Source organism: Nicotiana tabacum, chromosome 17 (genome assembly GCF_000715075.1).
Source record: "Nicotiana tabacum cultivar K326 chromosome 17, ASM71507v2, whole genome shotgun sequence".
NCBI classification, from domain to species: domain Eukaryota; kingdom Viridiplantae; phylum Streptophyta; class Magnoliopsida; order Solanales; family Solanaceae; genus Nicotiana; species Nicotiana tabacum.
In genome coordinates this window covers 102006666-102020652 of record NC_134096.1, presented here as the reverse complement: position 1 = coordinate 102020652, position 13987 = coordinate 102006666, and the positions used below count along the sequence as shown (strand labels likewise).

Genomic DNA, 13987 nt, shown 5'->3' with positions numbered 1-13987 from the left:
ATTATCCATGATTTCTTGAATATGATCACTTTTGGAAGAATTCATAATCTCCCAAACTTGAGGAACCCCTAATTTGAATCTTTACAACTGTAAAAGTTAAACTTATTAGTTATCCATTGGTTATCCATTTTCTACGTGGATAATATGGTTCTTATCTATATTTGACCCGTTTCTAAAAAATCTATTATCCAACCCATTTTTTAATGATTAATATAGGTAGATAACTTCTTCTTTTTTACCATTTTGCCATCACTAGCTTCCTTGTATGCTTTGCAGTCCAAGGGGAATTAGTCAAGCTTCACCACAGGGCATTTCGCCAACTCCCTTAATTCCTTCCCAATCCTCTCCCTGTGTATACCTTCCCCCTCCTATAATTTCAATTTTCCTAGGAGTTCAAGGGTAGAACCTAGTCTTAGATTGGGTCGAGATAAAAATTTGGAATCAAATTTCTTGTAATTTCAAATTCAGATGTGTATAATAAGGTGGTAATCGGGCATTAGTTCTTAAACATGTCATAGAAAGCAGATATGCCTTAAATTGGAAGTTTTGTCAAATCTGACTTTTTTATGTTTATGATAGTCCATATAAGTATTTGTCTAAGAACTTACAGTAAAGATGTAGTAATTAACAAGATTTAATTGGCATGGTTCAATATTGGTTCGAATCAACTAATTGACAGGTATTGTTTAGGAATTCGTTCTTTTTCTGCATTTATACCAACTAAAATGAAATTCCTATTATTCTCAACCACATCATTTTCTACATATGAATAACTTGATATTTCTATTCTTGGGTTACTATACAGTAACACTTCGAGCTGATCATGTTATTCTTTTTTCCAATTAGCAATAAATTATTTCGTGGTCTAAAAGTTTCAGATCCAGAATCTTACTTTTTAGCAACATAAATAACAATTAAATGAAAGAAGCAAAAAGATCTAGTTAAAAGCGGAGCAAAATTTAAAATCAGAAGGAAAATTAAACACTTTTGTTTAATGTGTAGCCTATTCGTCTATACTTCGAGCTATTAGAATTTTTGTCATTCACATGCTCGAACCCGAGAGTTACTTTCACATTTGGAAATTATTACTATGAAATATGTATCTGGCAGTGATAATCATACGCTGGTATTTATGTAGCATGCCAGAACTAGACAATTGCAAGCAAGTTGGTAACTAAAAGGGGGAAAGAAATAACCTAATTTACAACTGGTAATTAAAAAATAGTCACAATTTAAAAAATGATCGAAATTTAATCACTTTTTCATGTAATGATAAAATCTAAACAAAAATACTCTTAAAAATCGGAAAACATTCCAGCATAATATGTTGGAGTTCGAATTTTTTACATATGTGAAGTTCCAACATAATATATTGAAAGTTTATACGTATGAGCTCCATAATCTAGTATGTTATACTGAACTTTTCGTGTTTAAGCTAGAGTCATTTTTTTTCAAATTTTATCTCCGCATAAAATAGTGATTATTTTTTATTGACTATGTAAACGTTGTCTATTTTTCAGTTACCCGTCCAAAAACTGGCTAGCCCATGCTACTTTCAGTCTTTCACGCTTAAAAGTTGAAGAATTAACCCAAAAACCGTCCACCCAACTACTTAAACTAAAAATAGCCAGTGGAGGTATAATATATGCATAATTTATGTATTATATATGTATAATTATATATAATTAATTTATAATCTATATATATATATAGTTAGAAAAATAAATAATGAATATTGGCGGCTATTTCTGTAAAAGTCCCTTAAAAGTCTCCAAAATCCAGAGATCCATTTATGCCATTTTGGAGAGTAAAAATTGCATCGGGAGCTCTATTTGGTCGCCCCTTTTTTAACTTATACCCGTTTTATTTTTTCGTTTGCATCCGTACCCATTCTTTTTGTTAAAATTATTTTAAAAAGACGATTTTGCCCTTCTTTAATAAAAGAATATTAACAAACTGCAGGACAAAAACTTATGCATATTTAGGCTGATGTTTTAGCAAATAAACTAAAAAACTTCAGCTTGTTTAAACTGAAAATTCGGATAAAACTCAGGACAAAACTGTCGACTGCGTTACAAAACTTCAGCATGTTTTGGTATGAAATTTTAGCAAATGAACTAAATAACTTCAGCATGCATTAGCAAAAACTCTTTAGAAAATTACATACTGCAAGACAAAAACTTAAGCATGTTTAGTCTGAAGGTTTAGTAAATGAACTAAAAAAGCTTCACCCATATTTAGTCTGAAGTTTTAGCAAATGAACTAAATAATTTCAGCATGTTTTGTCTGAAATTTTAACAAATGAACTAAATAACGTCAGCATGCATTAGCAAAAACTCATTAGAAAATTACATACTACAAAATAAAAACTTAAGCATGTTTAGTCTAAAGTTTTAGCAAATGAACTAAAAAACTTAAGCATGTTTAGTCTGAAGTTTTAGGAAATGAACTAAAAAACTTAAGCATGTTTAGTCTGAAGTTTTAGCAAATGAACTAAATAACTTAAGCATGTTTAGTCTGAAGTTTTAGCAAATGAACTAAATAACTTAAGCATGTTTAGTCTGAAATTTTAGTAAATGAACTAAATAACTTAAGCATGTTTAGTCTGAAGTTTTAGCAAATGAACTAAATAACTTCAGCATGTTTAGACTGAAGTTTCAGATAAAATTCATGACAAAACGGTAGACTGCAGGATAAATAACTTCAGCATGCATTAGCATGAAGTTTTAGCTTCAATGTGAAACAACTTCATGCTATATTAGCATGAAGTTTGTTTCAACATGAAACAACTTCATGCTACATTAGATGAAGTTTTAGCTTCAAGTTGAACAACTTCATGCAAGTGTGATTTTGAAGATAAATTTGGACAAGTTTCTAATTTTTTTATAAAGTTGATGAGAGGATAGGAGGAGATCGTTTTATATCTTTTGTCGGGGGTGTAATTGTCATAATATTACGGATTTTTTGTGAGATTGCTACCAAATTAATAATTTTTAAAAATATGGTACAGGTTAAAATGTGGCACAAATATATGGTACGGCCGCTAATCCACTCTCGGAGATCATGTTAGGCCCAGATACACCATAGGTCCATAACAAGAAGAGGCCCAGCTACAAAATTCATAAACCCAGTTCTGCCCCTTCTTTTCTTGTTCAGAAAGATTTGTTTCCTCTGAAATAGTTATACAGAGCCAGAAGAAGAAAAAGAAGAGAGCAATGGAAGCTTCAAAGACAATAGCACACGAAATCGGGGGAGTGAGAAATGATGCGTTTCGATTCGGTCTTCAGGGTGTTAAGAGCGACATCGTCGGATCTCATCCTCTTGAGTCTGCTTATCACTCTGTATTATCCCTTCTCCACACTATTATGTTCTTTTGCCTATTCATATGTTTCCTCTGTTTGATATTCTGATTATTTAATTTCCTTTTTTTGAGAGCAGACGAAGGTTAGGCAGGAGGAGATGAAGAGGAAGGTACTTGCTAACACTTACGGGTCGGCTTTACCTATGAAGTTAGAGCTCGATCGCCAAATTCTTTCCAGGTTGGTGTTTCTTACTTGTTAAATTTTTTAATGGATTAATAGACTCTAGCTGTAGTATTGTTTTGGTGTAAATCCTCTGGTGAATGAAGGGTTTTGAGTTGCAGAAGCACCCCTTTTTTGTGCTCGCTAGGGTTTTATTCTTATTTTCAGTTTTACTATTGTAGAAGTGGAAATGGACTTGAATAGAGGCTAATTTAATACGGATATAGATGTAGTTGGTTGATTGATTTTCCAATAAAGTTCTCAACTTATTGTTTTATCAACAACTACTATGCCTCAATCACAACTTTTTTGTTTAGATTGGGTAAATTTGATGGGCTTTTATGCTCGTGGGTCATGGCCTGTGACTCATTTTTCCTTTTCTTCTTTGGATTTCAGGGCTTAGTCCAATTAAACTGAAACCACTTGTTAAGTTGATTTGAGATATACTTAGTTAGGAGCTCTCTCCCTTTGTATAGGTGGGGAAGGCTGTCTGAATTAAGCGAGAGTGAGCTGGGTGTGTTCTTACAAGCGTTAATTGTCCGTTCCTACTTCTAGCTGATATCATATTCCTTATGTTTCTGATGTTTATATCAGCTTCAAGCCCTCCCCAAGATGGATATAAGAGGCATTACCTTCTCAAAAAAACAAAAAAACGATATAAGAGGCATGCCTTTTTTATTTTCTCCACATTTTGTAGAGGTGTAGTGCATCCATCATCGTGAATATGCACTAAGGTTTTATCACTTTTATGTGGGTGGAACTAAAATGTCAAGTATCATACTTAACTGTTATCTTGATAGTTGTTAAAACGAGAAAGGAAGGTGACTTACTGATACCTCTCCTTCAATATAGCAGAACTAAATGGACTTATTCTGTTCTAGTTTAAGTGATACCAAAGACCACATCTCTGGTCTAATGGTATTGGTAAGACTAGTAGCCTCCATTATCACCATAGTTAAATGCCTGTGACTTACGGCAAGAAGCTCAGTTTGTTTTGAACTTACACTCGATCACTCATATAATTTACATAAACAATTGTATGGCCAAAAAAGAAAAATGATAGGCTATCTTCAGTCTCCAGGTGTGTCTACCTGACCCTTAAGCTACACATACGAGCACTACTCTTAACTCTCAGGCCCCTCAAACCTAACACTCCCTGTTACTCTATTCTCTCCACTTTGCTCCTCTCGCTTGCAATCCTCTCCTTCACACAATCATGTCCAGCGTCCTTGTCAATCTCAACACCTTTCACAACTTCCAAAAAGATATAGGATTGATCTTGATTGAGAATTTGGTCAAATTGTATTCAGCATTGACACAGTAAGACAGGGAGGTTCGTATTTTCAAATTAAAGAATATGTTAATTTAGTTGCCAAACTGGAATAGGGTAAGTTGTTCAACCAAAAAACCCCCATTAGTTTTGATAAATGTGAACATTGACAAGAAAGGTGGTAAAATAAGGGCTAAAAGTGGGAACATTAGGCTTAGAATTTGCAATTGAAAACTTACATCATTTATAAACGAAGAAGGCTTTGACAAAGGCCTTCAATTTCATCTTGCAAGTACCATTTCTGAGAATAATATTTCTTTTAGACTAGATAAAGAAAGCTCACCAGCAGGTTTTCTATGTAAATTCCTATATTTTTATGCCAACTGTTCAAACTTTACTGTCTTTCTGGGTTTCAGAACATTATACACATGCAGGGGGGAATCTGTTTGACAGCAGAAGTTTTAGGTCTTTCTTTGTTCTGAATCTCTTTTCCTTCTCAAAATTTGCAGATTTCAGAGGCCACCGGGCGCAATACCATCTTCAATGGTGGGTTTAGAAGCCCTAACCGGGGGTTTGGAAGACTTTGCTTTTGAGGACTACCTGAATGGTATTAGAATCTAATGCTATACTTTCTGGTTATGCTTTTGCTGCTTTTTATTAAATAAAAAGTAAAATCACTGCATGTTGACTATGCTCTTCATTGGGAGATGCCTTTAGTTGATCTGCCATTCATCTGGTTGCTATTGACCTATAACACTGGAGTCGTTAAAACAAATAAACTCATAAGACACTGGAGCAAAATTGCTTATTGACACAGCTCTAAGGTCTAGTAAAAATGTTTCAGTTTATTTGGGCAAGTTTAAACCGGCATTCTTTTATGGATATTCTCCCTTTGCTTCATTTTATATGACAGTGTTTGGATATATTTTGAGAAACAGGGGCGTACACAAAAATTTTTGTAAGCGGTGTTGTATTTACATAAATAATAATATATAAATAACTATTATCTAATATTATTTTTCCATAAGTTGAAAGCCTTGGCCCAATGGTTTAATTGAATATTATTGCAAAGGGAAGTGTAAGTTCAATTCTTTTTAGCCTTAAATTTTTAACAAAAATGCTCGCTCAAAGATGTTCAAAAAATAGAATGTATAGGTCCAGCCTTGAACCAACAACCTTTACAAGCCCAAATATGAGCTTGATCAGTGGATCAAAAAGTACTTTTTGCTAGGAATAAGCGGTGCCATTATTATACATTGCTTTATTTTTACATAATATTAGTATAAACATTTAATATTATTCCTGGCGAAGACACCGCTTCCACCCTTGTACATCCGCCCCTGTTGAGAAAGAAAAACCTTTGACAGATGAGTAAATACATATAGCATTCTGAAATTACCTTCAAATAATGTGGTCTTTTACATGCACTATCATTTCCATAAGAGTATGTCATTAGGAGCAACATTAGAGTCTGAAGGAGTTAGAAAGTGTCAATCTTTTCAAATTGGACTAAAAAGGAAAGAGAGTCATGTAAAATTGAATAGATGGAGTGGTAATTCTCTTTTGTGATTGTCTTTGGAACATCTGGAGAAATTCGTTTGTCATTATTCTTGGAATTAATCCAAGGTAAAACTTGCTTCTCTGGTACTTTTCCATCCGATTTTTTGGTAAAGTAGAAACTAGACAATCTGCTCAGCCTGATTAGACCCTGATCTACTGCTTAAGTCGTATTATGTGGGCATCAGATTGGATCAAAATTGATTTTATTGTACATGATGTGTGAACTTGTGTCAAATATTTCATCCCACTTGCTGGATCTTGTTGATGCTAAACGTACAGGAAACATTTCCATTGGTTTAACTAAGTTCGTCAGTGAATAAGAATACCAGTTTCCTCTAGCCATGTAAGGCCTTAGCTTTAGTTTTGGGTTGTTATTCTCCTTATGTTTCTTGTGCTAATTGAGTACTGGTAGTAAGGTTCTGCTCCTGTTCAGCTTTGTGTGGAATTCTCGGAGATACTTCGAGATGTTGGTGAGGGAGGGATGATGTTGGATACCATCAGTTGGTCTCGACTTTGAGTGTGTTTTAAAGTAAAAAGTCTGTATAAATATTAAATAGACATACTCGAGATATCAACTTAATACGTGTTTCTTGATGCTTCTTACAGATCCCAAGGATTCTGAAAGTTTTCGTCCAGTTGACACGTATCATGGCATGGAAGTGCGCCTTGGGCTTTCTAGGGGACCTGTGTGTCCCAGCTTCATTTGAATCATTCGCAATTAATTGAGAATCTGTAACTGATAATGCTGCTGCTGTGTACTCTTCTCATCTTCCTTAAAACATTGTGTCATTGGGTATTTTAATATAGTTGGATTTTGGGAACAAACAATTACTGATTGTTTTTTCTTCCACCATCGTTATTCTTCTTCCTTCTTTCTTTTATTTCCTTCTCGTTATCTGTTTCACTGTGAACAAGATTTCACATGCGTACACAATTATTTCTCATTTCCTTATCTTCTACTGGCGGGGCAACCATTACTAGCTCCAGCTCCACGTCTTTCCTTTGTGACTGGAAAACTGAGGGTTGATCCAATCTCTCCTCCCTGTAATCTAGTAGTATTAAACATTTTAGGGATTAGGGTAGAAGAGATCTATTCTGGCTCCGAACCTTAAGAAATCAGTTCCTAAATGTTTTTCTAACTCGGTTCTTCTTGCAGTCCAAATTTATGACATGTACGAATTTGTCTGTTTGTTACGTCACATTTAATCCAAAAGGGCATGTACCATATGAACTTGTGTTTTGTTTTTTCTATCACTTTACTTTCTCCTCTTTTTGTTATATGTGAGATTTGCCTAATTAATATGTCATATATATTCCTTTCTTCTGAAGTTTGTTAGCTTACAAAATTGTCAAGCCTTTTCCTTGCCCAGTCCTCATTAGCTCTCCCTCAATCGTGAATGCACATTTAACTTGATTCTATTACAGCGGTGATGAAATTTTTCGGAGGCTAAAGGTGCAATTGGTCTAAGTTGTAGTTCTAGTCCATTAGCAACATTCATAGCGGAGTACAATAGGGAAGTCAAATTTTGCATTGTTATAATCAATTGATTCTGCTTATAACAAACTCAGTGTATTCTCATAAATGGAGTCTAGACAATATAAAATTATTTGAGAGTACAAACTATCTATACTTAAATGCATCCGATGTTTATATTAACCCATCAACACATATTTTAATATATATTTCACTACTAAACCATGATTAATTAATGCATATACTAGCAAGGTTTTATCGAATGAAAACACGGACAAAATAACACTTGGAAGATACTTACGTTTGAGTTGTCATGCTTTGTTCAGCAACAAGTAATTATTCTTATAACAAGTAAATATATTGTTTCTTTTACATGCTAACACATGTTAAAATTAGAACTAATTGGTTTAAAAAAATATTGCTGCTTATATTCTTGGAGAGGATGCATTTGATTAACCTTTTGTTAATCAGTGTTTTTTTTTTCTTTCCATCTATTTCACTATGAGTTTTAACTTTGGAACATATGATGTTTTTGGAAAATCGAGAGCTGCTAATTTGGTCATTTGGCTGAGAAATATTTAAAGCACATCTATAAGCTCTACAAATTTAAATTTCTTCCTTATGTTTGTTTATGGGGGGGTTAAAATGGCTGTAACAACTAATGTCGTCCTGTTGCATTGATATTGTCCGTTCTCCACTTTGTCTGTACTTGCAGTTTAGTGCCAGCAAAGCTGGCTTTTTTAGGTATCGTTTTGTTGCTGGACGCGTCTTGGCATGGCAGATTTGTATACCTTAAAATGAATGTGAAGACAAGATCTATTTAGTAGGGCTTCCATCTTAATATTTCATGGATCCACAGTTTGAAGAATGTGTTCTTCCTATGTAGTTGCAGGCATGGGAAACTTGTTTGCCTCGTGTGATTTCACTGTTGTAATATTATCTGATATGTCATGGTTTTTGTGGAAGAAACTGTTTCGGGGAGTGGGGCAGTTAAAAGACAGAGATGTTGGGGAGCTGACCTCCTTGCTGCGGATTCTGCATAGGTACTTTAGGAGCTGATGGGAGATTTCTCTGCGAAAATTGGACATGTTATAGCTCATGCTTACTCAGCTTGCTTTGGGTGGATAGTATGGTGGTTTTTGTGGTAGGGAATGACTAGATCAACTTCTGAATGGATAAACAGTGACTTAAATGCATCAAAGAAGGAAAAAACATAGAACTTATGACTTCATGTTAGTGGTTGATGGAGATTGTACCCATACCAGTTTGATGCAGTATTGCATTTCTATGCGCTGCTCTCCACAATTCAGATGTCCTATGACATCCAAACTCTCTTTTGGCATTTCTATGTCCTTTGCTCTGCCAAGTATCATCCCTTGTTAGGGTTAATATTTACAGAATTTCTTATCTTATTTGGACTTGATTCTTTAAATTCAAAAGGCATACTTTATCGGAATGTGTTGTGTATAAAAAATATTACTGCAGGGCAAATGCTTTTGCTTTGTTCTTTGATTCAGATTATGTCTGTATCCTTTCTACAGAATCATAACACTTATATTGGGTTGTCGTGATGATTATATGCCAGCGGAAGGACCTAAGACCGCCACTGCTGCTTCTGGAGAACTTAAACCATCAAATTCAAACCCAGTAAAGATTGCCAAGGGCACTTCACAAAAGAAAGAAAGCCCTCCTGTTGCAGCTACTGAAAAAAAGGGCAGTGATCGTGCAACAGATAAAGATAGGAAAAAAGATGTTCCTCATCCGCGGATGCAATTTGATGATAAGAGTCGTGTAGAAAAGGCGAAGAAGCGCTCTGTAGTAAAGCAAACTGAAGCAAAAAACAGGGTTGAACTTTTTAGGCATTTGCCTCAATATGAACATGGAACAAGACTTCCCGAGCTTGAATCAAGATTCTTCCAACTGGATCCAGTTCATCCTGCTGTTTTTAAGGTGTACCCTGATTGTGTTATCTTTCTTTTCCATTTTATTTTACTTTATTTCATTTTGGGTTGGGAGGAAGGACTTTTAACCACACTGTCACTGTTATGTTGCTTAAATTTAACCTTTAGAGGCTTCCACGGTTCCACCCCCCAAACCCACCATCCCCTTTAAAGAAGGGAATCAGGGTGAATTATGGACGCTTAAATCTGGGAAATGTAATAAGAACTGTGTCGCATCAGGACACCTGAAGAATCAAGGAAGGCTGCAAAACCTTCTTTGTTTTTTTGCTACAAGGGTATATGATTGACTGGGAGCTAATATCCTGCTAATACTTTAAAACTTCTTGCATTGAAATCTTGGATTTTCTACTTGGTACTAGGTTGGGCTGAGATATTTGGCTGGAGATATATCTGGTGGGAATGCCCGCTGTATTGCAATGCTTCAAGCTTTTCAAGAGTCCATCAAAGACTACTCAACACCCCCAGAGAAAGCTCTTATAAGAGACTTGACTGCAAAAGTTAATTGTTATGTTTCATTTTTGATCGAGTGCAGGCCCCTCTCAATCAGCATGGGGAATGCTATTAGGTTCCTTAAAACTAGGATTGCCAAACTGCCTTTGACCTTGTCAGAGTCAGAAGCTAAAGCCACTCTTCTGACAGATATTGATCGCTTCATAAGTGAAAAGATAATACTTGCAGACAAGGTGATAGTCAAGCATGCAGTAACTAAAATAAGGGACGGTGACGTTCTTCTCACATATGGATCATCCTCTGCTGTTGAAATGATTTTGTTACATGCTCATGAGCTTGGCAAGGATTTCCGTGTCGTAGTTGTAGACGCACGTCCAAAGCTTGAAGGGAGATTACTGCTTCGCCGGTTGGTGGGGAAGGGTGTTAAGTGTACATACACTCATATAAATGCCATTTCATATATCATGCATGAAGTTACTAGAGTACTTTTGGGTGCTTCATCAGTTTTGTCCAATGGAACTGTTTATTCAAGGGTTGGAACTGCGAGCGTTGCTATGGTTGCTCATTCATTCCGGGTACCTGTCTTGATATGTTGTGAAGCGTATAAATTTCATGAAAGGGTTCAACTTGACTCGATTTGCTCTAATGAACTTGGTATGTGCCCCACCCTCAACCCCCCAACAAAGACGGGGCACTAGGGGTTTAATTGTTTTTATGCTGATTGCTTCCTTCAGGGTTGGTCATACCTGAAGGAGTGTCTGATGGTACCCTGTTTCTTACTAGCTCAGCCTTGTGTCTGTACAGGTGATCCAGAAGCTATAGCTAAGGTTCCTGGTAGAATGGAAATTAACCACTTGGATGGTTGGTCTAACAGTGATAATTTACAACTGCTGAATCTGATGTAAGTATCATTATATCAGATATATGATAGGAGTATTCGGTTTTTATTGGCTAACCAGTCAAGTTTCTAGAACTTACTTCTTATTTTCAACCCTTACAGTTACGATGCAACACCTTCAGATTATGTATCAATGATAATCACGGATTATGGCATGGTAAGTCATCAATACTCGTGTTTATATCATTTCCTCCCTGGAGATTTCTTGAGGTAAATTAGCTGAACAAGCATGATATTGAGTATAACTTGGAGTTCATCTCAACATATGCAGATCCCTCCTACAAGTGTTCCTGTTATTGTTCGAGAGTATCGCAGAGAATATCTATGGACATGAAAGGAGCACAACTAAGAGCTACAAAGATCTGATAGTTGCCTTGAGAAAAGCAAAGGGAGACCTATGCACCAGTTTTGCGTCCCCCCTGCTAGCCTGCATCTCAAAGATATTGATAGGGACATGGATTTGAGACCTCTACCTTTGCTTAACATCTGTTAATTTCTCCTTGGTTCATTTTTGGGATAATGATTTTGAGTTATGTGCCTCAGGTTTTGGGTTCTCTATTTTTAGCTGACCTGACCCCATGAAGAGTGCGATTTCTCCGCCTCTCAGGGCAATTTTGGGAATGTAATCAGAGTTGCAAAATTGTGATCAGATTTTCATATGAATAACAATTCATGAAGCCAGACACCTTCCTCCGCTCCTGGGCCTAGAATCATGTTTCTTTCTGGTGTATTTTAATTTTTAATTTTTAATTTTCTTGTCAACGAAAAACATGTTGCTCTTACATGGGCATGTGGGTTCAACTTTTCTATTAGTCTATCAGGATGCTTAATACTCCATTTATTTTTCTGATAGAAAAGGAGGAACTAATTATACTTGTTCATTAATGGCTTTTTTATACACCTTCGTGATGTTATAGATATATGTTGTAACGATTCTGAGAGCCAGGATTTCCATGAGAAGGAAAGATTGTGACCCAATTTGATCTTTGTTGAGGTTATGTTTTAGGAAATAAAGGGGCGAGAAACAATATCAGGGGACGCTAGAAAATTTAGACGTGACCTTCAATACCAAAATAGACAAATGGTGAAATTAGTCTCAACGACAGATAGAAGATGAACTTTAGATTCGTTTCTTGAAAGGTTATAGTCGAACAAACTAGCAGAACCACACAAAAAGAACAAAGGAAATATCTATAGAAATTAGTCGAGTCCGGAATCAAAATGTGTTTCTTTTGGACTCAAAGAACCATAATGTGTATAAAAAATAGTTGATGATCATTTTATATATAACGCCCTTTTAAAGGGCGCTAGACCTTAATGGCCTTTTGCAAGTATAGCGCCATTTTAAAAGGCGCTATAGTTGAACCTGAAAAGAGCGGGAAGGTATAGCGTCTTTTATTAAGACCGCTATACTATAGCGTCTTAATAAAAGGCGCTATACCCACATAAAAATCTGTCCCTTTTCCTTTCCCACCAATCCAGAAACTCCCCCCCCCCCCCCCCCCCAAAAAAAAAAAAACAACTGTCCCCCCTCATTGCCAACGAAAAGAATCTCGAGTGGAGCCCACTGGTCCCACAAAAAGTATAGATTCTCGGTCTTACATCCTAGCTAAGGCGTTATCTCGTAGTGAGTTGCTCGTTTCAGCTCCAAATCTTCAACTTTCCAAAAACCTTAAACCGAGGTATTCCGATTTAGTTTTTGTTAAAACTCGTATAAAAAATGCATATTAGTTGTTTTTAATGTCCTCTATGTTATTTTGTGATTGTTTTGCGATTTAATTAATTTGTTATTTTTTATCCGGGCTATAGTATTAGTGTGCTAAAAAAATTAGTAAAATAGAAAAATTATTATTAGTTGTTAAAAAAAATACTATTAATTAGTTACTTTTTACTGTGGTATATGTATTTTCATGATTATTTTTTTTATTAAATTAATTTGTTGTTGTTATTTGCTTTAGATTATTTATTTGCTAAAAGACTAGTAAAATAGATAAATTGTTAGTTTAGTTCCCTGTAGTGGTATCTTGTGGCCTAATGTAGTGCTCGTATTTGTAATGTAGTGCCCTTTAGCGTAGTAAAATGTAGTGTCCTTTAGAGTAGTATCCTTATAGTTATTGAAATTAATCATTTAAATATCTCTTATACCCAAAAATACGTCAAAAAAACTGATAGTTCAAACATAAACTCTGTCCAATTCTAGTCAACGATCGTAAGAAAATAACATGAGAAAATAATAATATTTCTCGGACTAAGTATTTTTATATGAATATTTAATAATTAAATTATGTATAATTATGAAAATTAATTATTTAATTTTATTATAGTCAAAAATAAATGAGTCATAAACAAAAATATATAATAATAAAACTAACATATAAATTAATAAAACTAACATATAAATAATAAACTAACATTTAAAATAACAGACCTATTGAGTGATAAATCGAAAAAATTTTCTCATCATGATCACAAGAATTCGGGATACCTTGGTGCTACTGGGCCTCAAATATCGAGCCCGAAACCCATATGTGAATATTTAATAATTAAATCTTGTATAATTATGAAAATTAATTATTTAATTTTATTATAGTCAAAAATAGGTGAGTAACAAACAAACATATAAAATAATAAAACTAACATGTAAAATAATAAAACTAACATATTAAAGTAAAATAATGTAATTAATATTGATCAATTTATAGTAGCCGACATGGAGGTTCCGCCTTTGCATCCCGGACCTGCCACGCTAGAGCTACTGTTGTATGTTCGTCCTACATATGGGAGGGACAGTTACTGGCCCAGACGTTCCGCGCCAGGAGAGTAGACGATATGTGGGGCTTTCTTAGGGCCCAC

General features: G+C 35.1%; 2 protein-coding genes across 2 annotated transcripts; both read left to right on the top strand.

Moving 5' to 3' along the window:
• The first annotated feature begins 3141 nt into the window (after positions 1-3141).
• LOC107786032 (cyclin-B1-2) lies at positions 3142-7179 on the top strand. Its single transcript, XM_016607469.2, has 4 exons — positions 3142-3341; positions 3439-3539; positions 5301-5398; positions 6958-7179. Exons 1-4 carry the CDS (start codon positions 3216-3218, stop codon positions 7056-7058), a joined length of 426 nt encoding a protein of 141 aa, XP_016462955.1. The 5' UTR covers positions 3142-3215; the 3' UTR covers positions 7059-7179.
• Positions 7180-7334: 155 nt separating this feature from the next.
• LOC107786031 (uncharacterized) lies at positions 7335-12054 on the top strand. Its single transcript, XM_075234756.1, has 5 exons — positions 7335-9775; positions 10146-10890; positions 11041-11137; positions 11237-11291; positions 11406-12054. The coding sequence occupies exons 1-5, from the start codon at positions 9404-9406 to the stop codon at positions 11466-11468; spliced, it is 1332 nt and encodes a 443-aa protein (XP_075090857.1). The 5' UTR covers positions 7335-9403; the 3' UTR covers positions 11469-12054.
• Positions 12055-13987: the final 1933 nt, after the last annotated feature.

What these genes read in the sequence shown, in the direction of transcription:
- LOC107786032 (XM_016607469.2), top strand. Translation starts at nt 3,216, where the DNA reads ATGGAAGCTTCAAAGACAATAGCACACGAAATCGGGGGAGTGAGAAAT. An exon ending in GATCGCCAAATTCTTTCCAG is followed by an intron (nt 3,540 to 5,300) that starts GTTGGTGTTTCT and finishes CAAAATTTGCAG; the next exon opens with ATTTCAGAGGCCACCGGGCG. An exon ending in TTTTGAGGACTACCTGAATG is followed by an intron (nt 5,399 to 6,957) that starts GTATTAGAATCT and finishes TGCTTCTTACAG; the next exon opens with ATCCCAAGGATTCTGAAAGT.
- LOC107786031 (XM_075234756.1), top strand. Translation starts at nt 9,404, where the DNA reads ATGCCAGCGGAAGGACCTAAGACCGCCACTGCTGCTTCTGGAGAACTT. An exon ending in GATTTGCTCTAATGAACTTG is followed by an intron (nt 10,891 to 11,040) that starts GTATGTGCCCCA and finishes GTGTCTGTACAG; the next exon opens with GTGATCCAGAAGCTATAGCT. An exon ending in TAATCACGGATTATGGCATG is followed by an intron (nt 11,292 to 11,405) that starts GTAAGTCATCAA and finishes CAACATATGCAG; the next exon opens with ATCCCTCCTACAAGTGTTCC.